The 18,471-nt window shown below is 48.5% G+C and overlaps 1 protein-coding gene across 1 annotated transcript in view; it reads right to left on the bottom strand.

Moving 5' to 3' along the window:
- Positions 1-14,238: 14,238 nt before the first annotated feature.
- Wnt5a (Wnt family member 5A) overlaps positions 14,239-18,471 on the bottom strand; it is an 11,203-nt gene continuing 6,970 nt past the window's right edge. Inside the window, exons 5-6 of the mRNA XM_033757016.1 lie at positions 18,282-18,463; positions 14,239-14,828 (exon numbers count right to left, since the gene is read on the bottom strand). Coding sequence (XP_033612907.1) covers positions 14,370-14,828; positions 18,282-18,463 — 641 coding nt within the window. The 3' untranslated portion in view covers positions 14,239-14,369. The remainder of the gene's footprint in view (positions 14,829-18,281; positions 18,464-18,471) is intronic.

Below are 18,471 nucleotides of genomic sequence, written 5' to 3'. Positions count from 1 at the left end.
ACCAAGGAGAGCATTCTTACCCCATTAACCCAGGCTGGCACCTCATTCTCAGATTTCCAGTACCAGAACTGAGAGAGAGCGGATCTCTGCCATGGAAGCCACCCAGTCCACGACATTTGGTTAAGGCAGCCCCAGCAGGCCATGGGGGCGGGTTTGTGTGCTTTCCCTCCTTGATGAGAAAAGCTCGACAACAACAACAAAAAAGCGGGGCTGGTATTTGGCTCAGTGGTTCCGCTTCCTGCCTTGCAAGCACGAGGACCTGAGTTCAATCCCTGGTATCACAAAGAAAAGAAAAGAAAAGCTCAGAAGCAAAGAATGGTGGACTTTCGCTACCTCAGGCTCCTTAGCACAGAGGGCTCCCCTGCACCTGTCCACCCACAGCGTGTATGAGAACCAAGTCCAGAGCTCAGCCCAGACACTGACCAGGTAGGTGTCGTTCCTGAAGACTTCACAGCCCAGAGTCTAGACTAAGCTTTAAGAAACAATCACCACACAGTGGTGCATGTTGTAGAAACTGTTAAAGAAGGAAACAGATGCTGATACTACCGCACAGAGACTGCACACCATTATGCTTTGTACCGCTCCCTGATAGTCCTGCAGGCCTGTCTGAAGGGACAGAGCTCCTTTCAGAAGCTTCCACAGCCAAGCTCACGCTGCACAAGCTGTTCTGTGGCCTGCCTTCCCCTTCAGTATCAGAACAGAACCATTTTCCCTTGTCATTAAAATGCTTTGTAAGCCACAGTGGAAAGGCAAAATAATATTTTATCATCTGGCTGTGCCATAATTTATTTAAGCATTTGCCCACTGTCAGACTTTCAGGTAGTTTCTAATATCACACAATCATAAATAATGCTGCGATGAACATACTGCTACATAAATTTTTATTCACCCACCTACCCCTGATTATTTCCTTATGATGACTTCCTAGCAGGAGGAATAGGAATACGGGAAGTGACTGCATGAGTCACTTAATGGCCCCTGACCCATACAGAGTGCCGGGGTGCCGGAGTGCCATATGTATAAGAATATCCTTCTAGCTCCCACACTCACCAGCATTGAGTTTTATCTCCTTAATCTTTTGATAATGCGTTATTGAATGCAAGCGTGATGTAGCTGCAACATCTGTCACCCCACTGATCACCAGGGTTGATCTGGCCGTTCTGGCTGGCAGGGCAGGTGTACCCTTCCCCCCTCACTGCTCCTTGTGCGTCCCCCCACTCTCAAAGCTGTGCACTTGGTGGAAGAGGACGACCACCCCAAATAAAGCAGGACCATTTCCTCCATCAGGGGTACAGGTAGCTGTGCTCCCCTGCTAGGACCTTCAAATAAGCTCTCAGGGTACTATGTTGTGATACCGTTTGGTGCATTAACCTGAACACAGGAGGAGCCATTGGCACTCGTAATGTGATCATCTGCCTTTGGGAAACTAAAAATTAGGAAAATATTCTATTGAATTCAATACCAGCCCGAATTAGACATTTGCCTTCAAGAAATACAGTGCAGTTATGTTTGACTATGGCTTCGATACTAACTTGTAGCCAGCAAACAAACAAAGCAGTCACTTGGAAAGTCCATTTTTGTAGAACATTTGCCTTCAAGAAATACAGTGCAGTTATGTTTGACTATGGCTTCGATACTAACTTGTAGCTAGCAAACAAACAAAGCAGTCACTTGGAAAGTCCAGTTTTGTAGAACAGACAAAGCAGAAGGGGAGGCAAACACCAGTACCTCTGAGTGATTCCCAGTAACCTGCTATTAACGTGCAATACCACATTTATTCTTTAATCTCATGAAGTAACGTGGTTCCTCATCCTGTAGGCAGGAGAGCAGACAGGGATGACAGGTAACTGACCCAGACCACTGCAGCATAGCTGTGCAGCCCAGGATTTGAATCCAAGCCTGCTCCAAATCTGACAACACTCTCTCGGGCTGCAGTACACCCGATGGGTGGAAATCAAGGGGACTGTTATACAGGATGTGTTTATTTTGCTAGATTCTTCCAGACTTCCTCACCTAGCAGCTACCTAAGTTATCATAAACAGAAAGCAATGATGAATCACAATAACCTTATACATTTGTGTGTATTAAATTTCTAAGAATGTACATGAAAATTGAGCTTTAAAAATTTTTCAACAAAGGACAATTCCTTAATCTTAATCAACATTCATCCGTTTTTATAGTTCAAAACTGTTACTGCAAAAAGAATTCGTGTTCATTGTACAACTTGGGAACAAATGATGAAGAGACTTTAAAACTCTGCCACTTAGAGATGGTTTCTGAGAACCCTTTGCTGCAGTTTTTTTCTCCATACATATTCACAACTGATTTTACCTGCTCTTTTCCGTTATGAAACAGGACAGATTTTCTAGACACAAAAGGAGAGCAAAGACCCTTGGCTACCACTAAGTTAGATACTTGAAGCACCTCTTAAATATTGCAAGTTCACAGGGTGAACTATAAGTTCATTAGAATGATACCAATCCAACAGCATGCTGAACCGTAGGAGAAATACTTCCCGGAAAAACTCGAGTTTTGTCAGTTGTCTATTACCACGTAAGAAGCTGTCTCACGAAAGAAGCAGAGAACATAACATTACCCATCAATGGAGAAGCACTAGCACTTCTGAATACTTGCTTAAAATTCCAGTCTCTTCTCTCTCTCCTTCCGTCTCTCCCTCAGAACACACAAAATCTGCCCTCTCAACACATTAAGAGCACAGCACAGCAGTGTTAAATCACAGGCACAATACGGCGCAGCTGGCTCTAGAACCCGCACGTTTCTTGTGACTGAAACTCTCCACCTGTCGAACGGTAACTCTCCACTCCTCCCTCACGCAGCCCCTGCCAGCCCTGGTTCTGCTTTGTTTCTGTGAGTCTGACAGTCTTAGATGCCTTATGTAAGTGGAAATAAGCCGTTGTTTCCCATGCCTGGCCTATTTCACTTAGCAAACTGTCCTCCAGGTTCAGCCGTGTTATCTCACCTGGCAGGGTTTCTTTCTTTTTCAAGGCCAAATAACATTTTATGGCATGTACATACCACGTTTCTGTTATCCATCCATCCACTGGGTACTCAGGTTGCTTCTAGGTCTTCGCTATGGTAAAAAATAATACTCTAACAAACACGAGAGTAGCTATCGCTTCACGATCCTGCTTTCAGTCCCTTTGAATAATATATCCCCAGATGAGGGACTGCCTGAACATAGGGCAGTTTGAGAATTTACTCCCCAGCAGTCAGGCTTGAGCCGCAACGCCCCCCAGCCCCCCCACCCCAATGGGTGTTGACTGGGTAATGGGCAGACAGCTAGACCAATCAGATTCTTCCACGGAGAGACCCATCTATGAGCCAATGAGCCAGATTACTAAGTAGTGTAACCTGCAGTAAGGTCTCCTCGAAGCTGGTTGTCATTCCTCGGGATTTCCTCTAGGGAGGGTATATTTTTGATTTGGTTCAACACCTACGTTGACTGCAGCTTTCTTGTCCTAGTGAAAGGCAGTGAAGGACGCAGGTCCTCATTCAGCTCCCTCTGAATCATGCTGCTTGGTTCTAGGCCGGTGCTGTCCACAACTCCGTGGTGGTGAGAAATCCTGCAGCCACCCTGTCACTTCAGGTCTGTGCCTATTGAAGACCCTAAGGTTGGCTGGCTTGATGGGAGAGCTCGATATTTAATCGATTTAAATTGAAACAGGCTCATGTGACTAACGGGTCCAATATTGGGCAGTGCATTTCTAGGTACTTTACCTAATCTATTCTTCAAGGCAGGAAGCCCCGCTGAGTTTTACAGATGAGGAAATCGGTGCTCAGAGAAGGGAAGAGCCGTGCCTGGGATCACCAAGTGAGGCAGGACAGGGATCCGACCCATGACAAGGGAACAGCTACACACACACACACACACACACACACACACACACACACATTACATGTATAAAACTTTGATAGGGGATAAAATGAAACTGAACACCCCATCTCTGAGGCATCAGCTCTGTTTTACTTACAAAGGCAAAACAAAAAGGAAAGCCCAGAGCAGGACGCACACGATCAGTTCCACTGAGCCACGGAGACGGTGTGGCCTTGCCGTTGAGGATGTTTTATTGCATGCCGAAAACTGCAAGATACCTCAGCCTCCGAAAACAAAAACGATTGCGGAGCGAACAGGAAGGAGGCCAAGAAGCCGTCCCTCCCATCTCCTGGGGTGTGAACACCCGTTTCGGGGAGGGCCCCACTGCCTGGGAAGCATCTCCAGCTGCCTCCTCGGCTCGCAGCGCCCAGGGGAACCTCCATTTCTAACAGTTACGGTCAGCCATTCAAATCACATTACACTGTAAGCGGATATACAAATTGTCAGCCCTAATGAAATTTAGGAGGAAGCAGTGGGAGAGGTGAAAACACTCAGAACTGGTTTCTTGGTTTTCAAGACCCGAATTCAAGTGGTTTAAACTGCCTGTGGAAAACATGCATGGAGTATGGTTTTACTGCCAGCAAAGGGGGGCTGCCCTGGGAAACTCTGCTTCCCCGCCTTGCCCTGGGATTATGCTGCAGCACAGACCTTGATCTGGATGTCCAGCTCCCCAAAGAGAGGTGGGTTATAGTCATCTCGGCACCTATCAAAAGACCTGGCACCCACAGGTACACACGGAAAGTCTGGAATAGAGCTAGGTGCCCAGTGAGCCCTGGGCTCAGCCTGAATCCCAGAAGTCAGAAGAGCCCTAGGAAAGGAATTCAGCTCTGTACCTATAATCCCTTTGTTAAATACCCCTGGGGGCCAGACGCAGGGAAAGTGCTGTCTCTCTGTCCTCTCAACAATCTCGAGACCAGAAAACAAGGAGCTGAGCAGCATAGTGGACTAACTAGTAAATTACCTACCACTGAAGAGCACATCAAGCTGCTCTCTCCAGGGCGGAAGTGAGGGTTTGCACACTAAGATAATAATAGAATGCTCACCATTTATTGAGTGATTGTGCATGGCCACCACTACACAAAACTTCCTGCGGAATCCTCACAAAACCCGTGTAAGAGGACAAGGTTGGCCCCTTTCACAGAGGAGGAAGTGAAAGGTCTAAAGGTCCAGAACCTTGGCCAAGATGATGCAGGTGCTTCTGATTCCAAAGCCCTTGATCTTCCTGTGACCCTGCCTCATGCTGGAAGAGGCACCTGGGTCAGGTGTGCTGGATGTGTGCAGGAGGGAGGGAGGGAGAGCACATCAAGTAGATGCTCTCCCTACCTCCTGGCAGTGCTGGGACACACGCTTTCATCTTACCCCCAGACTGGGAAGTGAGGTCCTGTTGTCGGCCTCCGTGTAAGATCTGCCCCAGAACATGATTTTGATAGACAGTATCTCAAACTCACTCACATGACCCTCGCCAAACCTTCATGCTGAGGCCCAGAGAGCACAGAGGATTCGCCCAAAGCCACCGCCCGAAGTGGTAGCTGGTGTGGCACAAGATGCATACAGTGAAAGTGTTTTAGGGCTGGTCCCAGAGCCTGGGTCCAGGCCTCTCTCGGCCCAGTTCCTGTGTGAGATAAACCTCCCTGCCGGCCAGTCCAGGGTCTCCAGGGCACCAGTGTGAGGAGCTGTCGTGTGCAGCGCACCCACTGGTCGCTGGGGCGGAGGAGATCACCGTCTAAGCAGACGCACCAGGTCTTGCCTCCCTCTCAACCCCCGGCGCAGTAGCTGGAGACAGACTCATCCTTCGGGACTTCTGCCTCCTCGTCAGTAGTGAGGAGAGTGACCACTTCCTTTTAGCAAACACTGTGGGGTCAAAGTGGTGTGAGTAGAAATACCTAACAGCAAGGCCAAGCAAACAAATGCTTAGTAAATGGGAGCCAAGACCAAGCCAGCAGGCGTTATTATTTCCATTCACAGATGAGGAAACAGTGCCCAGAGGAAACTGAGTGGCTGCTCAAGAAGGGACACAGCTCGCAGCCCCCAAGAAATGCTGTGGGTCCAGGGCGGGGCATGCCCAGACCCAAGCCGGGGCCAGGGCACCGGCCTCTCTTCCTGGGCCCTAGAGGCCTGCTCTGTAGAGAAGTGAGTCCCCACCCTGCCCCTGCCTGTGTCCAGGTTTCTCCTGGTCCCTGGGAAAGCATCCTGCAGCCTTTCCCATGGAGGGGGAGGAGCTGGCAAGTCCGAGCTGAGGCTGAGCCCCTTCTTGCCTCTCTGCGCTCTGCTTCCCCAGCTGGAACCTCCTCAGGAACCTTTAGGAGCTGCCTCCCAGGCCTTGTAGGGAGGGCCCTGCAATTTGCTGAATCAGGCAAGCTCCAGAGTCACTGACAGCTGGTGACAAGAATGTGACTGACTGGTGTCTTCCCAGGGAAGCTACCACCATCACACCTACTACTGCTGGTGCACAGACTCCACGTTGGGCCCTTTGCTTATGGGATTAGCAGTCCTCACCACTGCCTCACGATGCTGTCATAACTTCCTATTACAGATGAGAAAACTGAAGCTCAGAGACATAAGGAAGCAGCCAAAGGACACGGACATGGAGCCTGGAGCCAGGTTTTCTTGATTGTAAAAAACTTTGTCCTTCCTTCTGAACCCTGCAAATGGTGGGCTTGTGGGGTGGGAGAAGGGTAGCCTACTATCTGTGCTCTCCCAGAAAGGGGAACACTGTGGGACCCTCGCCGAGAGGTGCGCCTCCCATCCCATGTGGACACGCCTCCGCTGTGTGACTTTGCCAGGCCTTGTCCTGTTCAGAGGTGGAGTTGTCGTTCCACCCCCATCTCTGGGCTGTCCTCAGACTTGCTTTGACTAGCAGAGGGAGTGAAAGCAGTCTGGTGTACCTGCCAAGTGCAGGCCCCCAGTGTTGCCAGCCGCGCCTTGGGAGGAGAGACTCCAGGCTGGCCTCCCTAACGTGCGTGATGGCCACATTGCAAGAAAGGTGCAGTCAATGACCCGAACCAACTGTAGGCCTGTGGAGAGGCCCTGGGCAACTTGGACACAGTCTGAGCAGCCCATAGGCATCAGCAAAAGGCCTCTTGTTTCTGACAGCTAGGGCATCTCCCAGCTACCCAGGAAAACAAGCCTCATTCGGTCCAAGAAGGCCCTTGCCCAGGTTTTGCCCCAGCTCCCCTGGGAGGAAACCCCTGTCCTAAAGAGCACCACACGGACGATGCAGGCACAGCACCAGCGTCTGGTGCACGGACAGGCTCTGGGGCCAGACCCGAGCTCTCCAAACGTCCATTTTAGCATGTACAAGACAAAGGTTCAAGAAAGAACCACCTCAGAAGAGTCTTGGGGATTTTTCTAAAGTGGAACGAAAGATAAAACCCTCAGCAAAGGTGAAAGTAGGAATAAGCGCTTGTCAAATATTTCCTCCCTGTAACACATTTATTTTTTTAGCTAGTTCAGATGAGATTTGCCTACAGGTGGTGGTCAGAGGACAGCTGGACCTTCTCTTCCCTTCATTTGCCACCTCTGCCTTTCATACTTTCCAGTTCTCCGGTTTCCAGCTTCATTCCGTGTCCTCCTCTTGCCGTGCTCTTGTCCCTGTCTCACCACCCAGGTGGGGAGTGCAACCACCCATCAGGTAGCCTGAGAGTGAGAGGCGCAGCCCTGCAGACACGTCCCCAGGGAGCCTTTCCTGCCTCAGGGCCGCTGCCAGCACCAAACCACACTGTGCCAGTCCTGAAGAGAGCACAGCCAGGGGGCCTCACAGCCGCCCTTCCCCGCTCACTCAGAGAGAGGGTGGTAACTGGTACGCCGGGCACACGTCAGAAAACTTCCACAAACTCCAAGTTCAAGAGCAGGTTCCGTCCTTCTGCTCCTTGATTCTGGTGCTGCCAACATGCTAGTGAACACCCTGGTCTCTCAGCAGGGCCATGATTCACCACTCATGATCTCCAGAACTTGTCTGGCTGAGAAACGCTTCTTGTCCAGTGTCTCTGGCTCCTGGAGGGATGGAAGGCTCTGTAGAAGCTGCAGCTCAACAAGAAGAAGCACAGAATGGAGCTCATGCTTATTTGGCTGTGTGGCTAGGAAAATTCAGCTGGGGATCTACTGCCTTTGCCTTTAAAACTACTTCTACCTTTTATCAAATAGCTGCTATCGTTGGGCTCTGGAGCTGGCCATCTGCAGGATGTATGGTGCCATTTAAATACCAACCCTAACTGAGCGGTTGCTTTCGTCCCTGTGTCCCACTTGAGGACATTAAGATCAGAGACGATCGAGAATTAGCTCAAGGCCACCCTCCCAGTGAACTGTAGGGCCAAGCCCCAGGCGGGTTATGCTTTTCATGCACTCATTAAATATTTATTGAGTTGCTGTGATATGTTAGCTATTTCTTTGCACTGAAAGAATTTTTTGGTGATTCGTTTTCTTTTTGTTTCAACCTCACTGGCCTGCGTGTAAGCACACTCTCCTGGTTTAGAACAGCGGTCTTCACCTGGGGTGATTTCGTCTCTCAGGATGTTCGGCAATGTCACAGACATTTTGAGTGTCAGGGCTGGAAGGTGTGAGTGGGCAGGAGCTAAACATCCTGTAGTCACAAGACAGTGCTGTACCAGAGAATTATTCAGCCCAAACTGTCAATAGAGCTGAAGCAAAGAAACCTTGAGTGAGAAAACAACAACATCAACAACAAAACAAAACTCCATTAAAAACATCACAAATGCAAACGTGTGTAGGGACCAAGTGAGGTGACATAAATGACCGGCTGACTAGAAATTCCCATTCCTGTCCCAGAGGCACCCGAGGCTGCTCGGGTCCCGCTGGCTGTTGCAATATCTACGTAAGACTTGGCACAAACACACCTAAGTGGCCAGCACTTCCCGTTTTTCAATCCAGAAACACAAATCTTAATGTGAAAATACTGTAGTCCTTGTTTAAACATTGGCAGCTAATTGAGTATTTTTTAAATGCTATGTGACTCGAGAACAGCATATCTGGAAGACTTGGAAGGATGATTAGCAGGCAGGACACAAGTTTGCGGCCTCCCACAGGTGCCTTCCTCACAGGAGCCACCAGCGCTGAGTGTGTTAAACAGCTGCAGCATTGCCGAGCCCTCGGACTTGTCCCAGAGTCCCTCTTCTTATCCTCTTCCTCTCCAAGCCAGTTTATCGACTCTCAAAATGCCTACTTCACCTTCACGACAACCCTAAGAGACAAGCAGACAGTTTAAAGACAATGGCTTCGGAGCACAGAGAGGTTAAGCGAACGGTGAGTGGTGGAACTGGCATCTGATCCCAGAACCCACCTTCTTCACCACTAAGCCAGCTTGTTCCGGAGACAATGCTGATCTCCAGACCCTGCCCCGTGAGACTCCCAAGGGAGTTCTCTCCCTCCTTGGGCAATCGCTCCCCCACAGGGGTCAGCCTGGGCTCCCCAAGTGCTCCACACCTCAGTCCCACCATCTGGGGTTGACTCTGTTCCCCAAAACCTACTGGGCAATGTCTAGAGACATTTTTGGCCATCACACGTACGGCGGTGACACTGGCACTCAGTGGGGCATGCTCCAGGAAACTGCTGACCACCCCACAGGGCAAGGCCACAGCAAAGGATGATTCGGCCTAAAATGTCAATGATGCAGAGATTGAAAACTCTGAAACTCACTGGCAACCAATGGAAAAGGCAACAGGCAGAATGTTCCAGGCGATCTGGTCTGTTCTGCACCTCAAACACCGCTCACGTTTCTCCCCAGGACGTTCTGCCTTCCCGGCCCCCGGAATTTCATGGTAATCCCATTGCTCTGCACTAGCTGTCCACCCTGCAGAATAATCATCTCCCAAGACAACACTTACATATTTATAGCAGCAGAGCAAGTAAGAAGTGGAAAACTTAGCCATAGGTAAAAGAAAATAAGCATGAGACTACCAAGTAAATCCTTGAGATGCAAGCATTATATTGTCTACATGAGTGAAATATTAGTGTTTTTTTCTGGGTGCCCTAAGCCAATGATGGCAAACCTTTTAGAGCTTCCAATGTTACAAACAGCCTGCTATGGCACACGTGCCATAGGTTCGCCACCACTGTGCCATAACCCTAGCTCCCACCCAGCTGGTTGATTACACCCCTCTCTGCTAAACACACACACGTGACCACCGGATTTCATAAAATGATTTTAATAGAAAAGTACAAGATATGAATAAAAATAAATAATCTTTATCTCATTTCTAGCCCAGCAAATTGTACACTGCATATAAAAATGGTCTAAATGCGATTTCACCCCATTCCTTTTTGGTTTTGAAATACTGAGACAGCATTTTCATTCAACTTTCTAGACTCAAATCCATACACTCTTTTTAAAAAACATCATACCACTCTTTAATCATTCTACACTCATGTTTTAATGTCAATTAACAAGGTGTTTCCCTAAAACAGTTTAGATCACCAGGTTTAAGTGTAAAGTTTATGTCAATAGGTAAGTGATAAGATCCCATTTATAAGTTTCAACTCCTATGCTTCTGAATGTTTCCTGAATTTAAAATGTATTTCATCATCTTATTTTCAAAACATGACCTCTCATTCTTACCATTCCATAGAGAGAGGGGTTAGACTAGAAAATACTTATTTTTAAAAAAATAAATATTTTAATGTATACTTTACAGTGCTAATGCAGTACTGTAGACCTGCACGTTGGTGGTCCTTTGCACTCAGTATGTGCTTCAACTTACAAGTGCTTTTCTACCTCTGTATACCACTGTATGCTATTGTGGGCCATCTGGTCTTCAGGGGCTGCCTTCGCTGATCAAATCCTGGGAGTCAGCTGGTACCAGTGTCCCATTTGGAAGGCCCAGCACCCTACTACCACAGCGTATTTGATAATGCCAGTGGCTTGAATGACACTTCACAGAAACCAACAGAGAAATGGGCTTGGCAAGATTTGAGTTGAGAGGTGGCTCACACCTCTGCACTGCCAGCCTCAAGGAGGTCAAGGAGCTCCAAGAACTGAGCAGAGAGACTGTACTAAAGGTAAAGCCTTCCTTGTACTTGAGCCCATACTGCTATTTTGAACATGGCTGTTTGTCGCAGCCTGTGCATATATTTTTTGCTCATTTTCCATATTGGGAAGATTTTGAATGCACTGGAGGAGGAGGAGGAGGAGAAAAATATGCTGACACTGCTACACCCAGTATATGTTTTTGCAATAAAGAACACTGGTCAATATACAACTCAGGAAAAACTGAACCAGATGTGAGTCCTAGAACCACAAGCGTTTGAATTTGCCCAGAAATGCTATTTAAAACACTCTATATGTTGATCTACTTTTTTTAAAAAAAATAATGTATTCTTGGCATCCTTAAGAGGTTTCAGTATGTTACAAGGTCATCTGGAAAGAAAAAAAGCAAAGAGCTGAAGGACCAATCCATGCAGCACTGACCAGCCTCAGCGTACATTTTCACAAAGCATAAGCACACGTATGAACTGCACTTAACACAACAAACCTTCAATTTCCAAAGCTTTCATTCTCTGTGGACTGAGGCTTTTTTTTTTTTCCCTGTAAAAATCGCTATCGAAGGGGCAGAGGAGCATCACACATGGTCCACAGTAAATCCAAAGAGAGAGGGGCAACCGTCGCAGTGGTAACCACAAAGACACATTGGCGGGGGGGGGCTAAAACGCTGGTCATGGATAAAAGCATGTGCTGTTTTAGCTCTTCTCTGAGATGTTACAATAGCAACACGCTCTAAAACAATTAAGTTTTATGCATAATGCTAAAGGAATGTGAGCAATCCTACAACCAGCTTTAAGCCATCTGCTTGATTTTTTGGTTTTTTTAGAAACATATATAGGAAAAGAGAATTCCCTTTTTGTTCTGCTGCATATAGAAATCTTTTGAAGCTTCCAAATAGTTTGGCTTTTGTAAAATTCTCCACTCTTCCATTATTTTAACATGTAGTTATCCTAGACTAGCCCTCACAATGTCTCCAAAAGTCTCCATGTGAGTTATCTAAACGACAACTGAAACCATTTACCAATATACAAGTAACATTTTATTTTATATTCTATCTTCCATTGGCATAAGCCTCTCAATGCTTATTTTTTAAACCAGTGAAATATACAAATCACACAAGACAGAAATATGTACATTAAAAGTACAGATAAAGGCCATAGAAGATATACATAATATCTGAATGACACGTAGAATATTTTACATTAAATAGTTTCTTTTAAAAGCTAGGATCGTTAAACTCAACTCTGTTCATAAACATGAATCACTAAAAAGGAACACAATCTGATTTAGCAAATAAAAAAAGTACTTCATGGTTTTTGTAGAATAAAAACCAAAAAAGTGACATTTTAAACTCAATAGTGCTTTTTAATTTCAAGATCTTTTGCTTGCAATTCACTGCAGCTGGGGGGAAGTGAATATCCTTGTGCAATAAATTAAGAGCTCCTTGGCTGAGGGGAGACAAAATGAAGGCCACGGAGCCCAGGAAGGGTACAGGAGAGGCGCATTTTGGCAAACCTTTAAAACAATGACCATCTGTGACAAGAACACGTTTGATGGCGCTTTCGGGAAAGAGGTGTCCTTATTTAAAAATTTTTTTAACTAGCTGTCTATCCAGTGAGCTGGGTTCTCCTTAGGGACTCAAACGAGTACCACCAGATTGAACAGGCACCCATTTCCACGCTGTGGGACAAACTAAGCAAAGCAAAACAATCAGGATGCTTCTAGGTTGTATCTATTAATGTCCATGTCTGTGACGAACACATAACGCCCTCTCCACAGAGTCTATAGAAAGGGAACTGAGGGGAGGACGTTGGCAGGAAGGAGAAAAGCAACCTGCAATGTGCATTTCAGCGAATCAGACTGCTGAGCTTCCTCAGAAACAAGCTTGTTTCCTGGTGCTCAGGGTTTGATCCCAGCAGGGCCACAGGCCAAAGGTGAGACTCAAAACACATTTGGAAAAATCCCAACCGGTCTGCAGTAAAGGACGACAATACTCCAGACAGAAACAAGCCCCGAGTAAACTGTAAATATAAATCCTGGCTGCACTGAGATATAATTATATTTATATTTATATTTATATATGTATATGTATATATATGATATGTACAAAAGACTTGAGATACCAGGCACCATTAAAAGATATACATCGCTCCCTTATAAATGCAACTGTTCCAGTACCTCAGGAACAGCCTCAGAGTGCACCTGCAGTGTAACAGGGAAAACACAGGTGGGTAAACACAGGATTCCAACAGCGAAACACTGTGACACCTCCATGGACTCTGCCAGCTAAGTACTGTTACCAAAGCATAGGAAGTTACTGTGCCTTGAAGTAAAAGATTTAGGAAGAAAAAGATCCCTAAGTAGCAAACTGTTTTCCGGAACTCCTCATGTTTCATTTCCTGTCCTACAATCGAAAGGGACCCAGTGGAGCTGCCTTTTGGAAGCGTGGCCAGCGTAACACCATAGCACAGAGGGACCAGAGAGGGCCTCGGGTCAAGTAGGAAGGTGGCTTTCACTTTTTCCCCCCGAAATGGGTTTTTGTGTTCTGCACGCAATTATCCTGATGCCCTGGCTGACGCTCTGTGGGTGGAATTCATGTCCCGTTCCTATTAGCCCTAAGAACCCAGCACTATCTCCCAAACATGCCAAGATACTGCTCTTTATATCCAACACCTCCTTCCCGACAAAAAGACTGGCATCCTTTGAGGGTAACATCTTCAAATCTCCAGCTAGGAGGTTTCAATTTTTCTCATTTCTGGAGACTTTTCTGCTCCCCAAGTTTTTTACTTAACTGCTCCCCAGGTTTCATAAACTATTAGACCAGAAACAATCTGCAGATGGGATGTTTGGGAGGAATGAGGCACCTGCTACACCTGTCTTTCTCTGAAGATACAAGATGCTTGCTTATATTTCAAATCATTACTTTGAACATATGAAAAGCAGGCTGGTGGCCCCTAGGAGAGTGGGTTGCTCTCATCTTCTGTGTTTTTGTTTTGTTTTCTCGAGACCTTTTATCTTGCACCAGAGCGTTTACAGTTCATTTTCGTCACAGGAGCTGAATCATGCACACATTTGTACCACCCGGCACCAGCTGGACCCTACCCATCCCGATGACTCTACGGCAAAGAAAAATGTGTACTTCCTTTACCTCCTGGCCGTGTGTTACAGCCACACAGCTAAGCTAGGGTTCGCGTTACTTCCCTCTCGGCCTATGCTACCAGAAGCTTTGTATTTCCTTTTCAAAGATCCACAAAATAAATATTTTTCTCGGTTCCCACCCCTGTTATTGCCAAATAATAATTATAATATTAATAACAAACCACAGAGTTTTCAGATGGTAAAAGAAAAAAAAATATGGTTCCAGCTGCAATTCTTGAAGAAAAATAAAACATATTTTAAAAAGAAGAAGAACCAAAATCACTGTACTTTCTATAAATAAGTGGGTCCTGGGCACGGGGCGGGGCGACGGGTAGGCACCCACTACTTGCACACGAACTGGTCCACGATCTCAGTGCACTTCTTGCACTTGACGTAGCAGCACCAGTGGAACTTGCAGTGGCAGCGCTCGGTCTGCACCGTCTTGAACTGGTCGTAGCCGCGGCCGCAGCACATGAGCTCGCAGCCGTCCATGCCCTCCGAGGTCTTGTTGCACAGGCGGCCCTGCGTGCCCAGCGAGCCCGTGCTCTCGTTCCGCACGCAGTAGTCGGGGCTGGGGTCGATGTAGACCAGGTCCTGCGTGGTGGGCGAGTTGAAGCGGCTGTTGACCTGCACCAGCTTGCCTCGGCTGTTGAGCCGCATTGCTGCGGCGCTGTCATATTTCTCCTTCAGTGCGTCGCCCACCTTGCGGAAGTCCGCCAGCTGCAGCCAGCAGGTCTTGAGGCTGCAGGAGCCGGACACCCCGTGGCATTTGCAGGCCACGTCGGCCAGATTGTACACCGTCTGCGGGACAACAGACAAGGTCAGGACTCAGGTTCCAGGAGGACCAAGAGGCACATGCCGGCTGTGCTAACGAAGCTTCCGCTCAATTTTCCCAGAAGCTGCACGGGGGCTGTCTGAGCTCACTCTCCGCTACCACAAGTCTCCTACAGACTTCTTCTAAAACCTCTACGGAACAAATCTGCTCTTAGCCATTCATTACTGTATCATCAACTACCACCACACAGATGTTAAGGGGGGATCAGGAGGGGAAAAAAGTTGTAGTTGTTACTGTATCATCAACTACCACCACACAGATGTTAAGGGGGGATCAGGAGGGGAAAAAATCGTTGCAGTTGCCTCTTCTTTCCCAGGGAAACATGAGCAGAGACACATAAACACGCATCCTTCAGACTGTTCACAATCCCTTTCCTGTGGCCGGACTTTGAAGGTTATCGCCCCATTTCACAGAGAGAGAAAGTGAGGCCAAGAGAGATGGCTCCGAATCAAACCACTGTGAAGTGGGGTACCAGGATATGAACCCAGGGAGTTGGTCTCCAAGCCCAACTCTGGCTTGACCATGGCACCCCGCTGGTGAGTGCAGAGCTGGGACGGGGTCCAGTCCCAGTGGGAATGGGTTCAAACCCTTCCCCGCTCTTCCTATTATGCTGTGTGCCAGACTCTGTCCTAAGACCACCCTAGTCTTCGCCTCACTGAACTATCCCAGCAGCTTTGTAATCAGGCTGGGTCAGAACACTGTACAGTGACAGAGAGGACAGGTGGCCTGCACAAGATGTGCAGCTAGAACAGGAGGAAACGGGGCCTGGCTCTCAGGGATGCTCGCTGCTGCTTCCTGCACAGTCCCTGCCCTGCGGGCTCTCTTCCTTGGAACCAGGCAGTTGTAGTTTCTGCTCCTGCCTCTGCCCTTGAACTTGGAGAACTGACTGAACCTTCTAAGCTTCTGTTTCCTCTGTACAGGGAACTGTGAGGTACCAACCTCCCAGCACCATTACGAGGATGAAATTCGGGGGGCACAGAAAGTGCTAATCTGGTCTTTCTCCGGGGTGATGGGGGCATGGTGTCTGGATTGCTGCCCAGTAGCAACAGCCTCCCGGTAGCAATGCCCATGGGTCTGGCCCCACAGCATTGTGCCCGGCAGTCTGGGAGGCAGCGGTTGTCTATTTATAGTTCCTGCTGCCCACAGCTACCTTTGCCAGCAACCTTCCAGAGTTCCCATGTTGCAGGCATGTTGGCCGGTGCCTGTCAGGAACCTGGAGGCAGCGTCCCCTCAAACAGTTACCTTCTTCCTCCAGGGATTCACAAGGGCTTTCTTTTCAAAGAGGCCAAAGTGTGCTCTCTTGGCACCAAGACTTTGCACACTTGGCTAGCCTGAGGAAGGTTCTGCAAACATATTTAACCTCCCGCTCCCCTTTGAGGAAAACAAAAAGCTAATGCCCTGAAGAAATTCTAATACGATTTCCTGGCAAAGGGCCCACTTCCCACTGCTATCCCCAGCATCCTAGAGAAAAGCTGTCTTCTCTGCAAGCTCACCCTCCAGGGTCCCAGCTCAGCTCCCTGTTCCAGTGCAGGTACGAAATAAAGTCATAACAGCAAGAGTGCTTTCCACTTTCTCCCCAGTCCTCACTCACCACTCAAGGGTCCCTTTACCCTCTCCTTGGCCATCACGCCCAGAAAACAGAAATGGGAAGCACCAGAGTGTTAAGAAACTACCACTGATGGCCGAGCAGGTCTGTGGGCACCCCTGGCTGCACCCCAGAAGACTCAGCACACCTGGCCCCGAGACTTGTGTCACTGACCGGGGTGGCAGACAAGCCCTATGGGTATTCAGAGCCTCGGCTGGACCCCGGACCCCCCCACCACGTTGCCAGTGACAGCCACAGCCCAGAGGTCAGCCCACCCTACAGGTACGGAGGCAGGAGGAAAAGAGGAAGTCACAGTTCTTCTGGAGCCATTATCTGAGCCTTCAGGGCAGCTCCAACAAAACTTGGGAGAGATTACTGCTTCCCTGACACTCCTAAGAATCTGTGGAATCTGAGAAGTAGATTAGTGAGCTGGAATTATCAATACAATATGTGACTTTTCTACAGCCTGTGCACCGTAATGATGAATAATTTAGTAATCATTTATCAAGCACTTACTACCAGCCAATACTAAACTAAAACCTCAGCCGGCTTCAAATGAAATTGTTATTTTGTAGAAATAGTCAAGTGTCAGCAATAGTGTAGGCTTCAAACCACAAGGTGATCTCACTCGGACCTCACAGCAACCCCAAGTGAGAGCTCCTGCCATGGTCCCTGACACAGGGAAATGTGGAAACTGAGGCCCAGAAACCCACGGGACTGGAGAGAAATGGATTTAAACCCACATTTCCCTCATTCCAAAACCTCCCACCCTTCAGCCCGTGAGGGAAGAGTGTAACACAAGTGACCCTCATCTTATATTTCAGTCCATTAATTTTCTTCCACAGTCATGGAGTAGCTCTCTTGGCCTCAGTTTCCCAATCTTTGAGATGAGGGTATAGGATCGAAGGGCCTGTGGCTCCTTCCAGTTCTCTATGGTCTACTCTGTGATTATCTTCCTTCTTCCCTCACCCCAAAATACAGAAGAGTGAAATCCCTGACCAGAAAATTCCTGGCACCTACCTTGGGTTCTGTGAAAAAATAATCTCCCTGGTTTTCAATGCTGCCAAAGTTAGGTTTTCACCCCTTCATTTGAAAGCAGCCATAAAGTGCCATGTGTTGAACCATGGGGAAGAGAGGAGAGGCTTTTAACTACTGTGGAGTAACTTTACATAGCCCACCCAGGGCCCGAAAGAGCAGGACCCAGAAGACTCTGCAGGCCAGGCTGTCCTCTCTGGACACTGCTGTACACCTCCCCTCCAGAGGCCCCTGGCCTGGTGCCTGATGGTCAGATGTATAAAATCCCTCACTGCTAAAAATGCTGTTATTTTCTTAGAAAAACCCTTCGGAAACCCTCAATCTGTCAGGCGCAGTGGCATCTGGAGAGCAGAGAGAAAAGTGGGGGAAAGGCATAAAGCTGGGGTGAGGTTCATCTCAGCAGGACCCCCATTAGGATTCGGATTAATTCTCTCTCACAAATTGGGGACCCCCTCCCCCAAAAAGCCACGTTCCAAGGAAGGGGAGGAGGGAGCTGCTAACATTCCAATTTGTGTTTCTGGGCTCTAACAGCCAGTGGCATCGGGGACTCTCGGAAAAGCCGAGGAAGGGGCACCTAGGCTGGGCTCCAGGAGGGTGGCTCACGCCCTGGGGGGCTCCCTGGCTGCGCACCCTGGGGAGAGGCGGCAGGCAGGGGGGGGGAGAGAAGAGGAAGGGAGCGAGGGGAGGAGAGAGGGAGGGGAGGACGACGAGACAGGGAGCGGAAAGATCCTTGAAGGCAGGAAAAGGAGAAAGCGGGAGACCCCGAGACCCAGGGAGACGGGGTGGGCTGGGCACTCACCCTTCGGCCCGCCTCGTTGTTGTGCAGGTTCATGAGGATGCGTGCGCTCTCGTAGGAGCCCTTGGCGTGGATGCGCTCCCGCTCGCGCGCGTCCACGAACTCCTTGGCGAAGCGGTAGCCGTAGTCGATGTTGTCGCCGCAGCCGCCCCACAGCCAGTCCCGAGGCAGGTCCCCCGGATGTGCTACCCAC

The sequence above is a fragment of the Fukomys damarensis genome, unplaced genomic scaffold (assembly GCF_012274545.1).
Source record: "Fukomys damarensis isolate Sample0158 unplaced genomic scaffold, DMR_v1.0_HiC HiC_scaffold_28, whole genome shotgun sequence".
Taxonomy (NCBI): domain Eukaryota; kingdom Metazoa; phylum Chordata; class Mammalia; order Rodentia; family Bathyergidae; genus Fukomys; species Fukomys damarensis.
The sequence above is the reverse complement of the archived record's forward strand: the minus strand, read 5'-3'. Positions and strand labels throughout refer to the sequence as shown.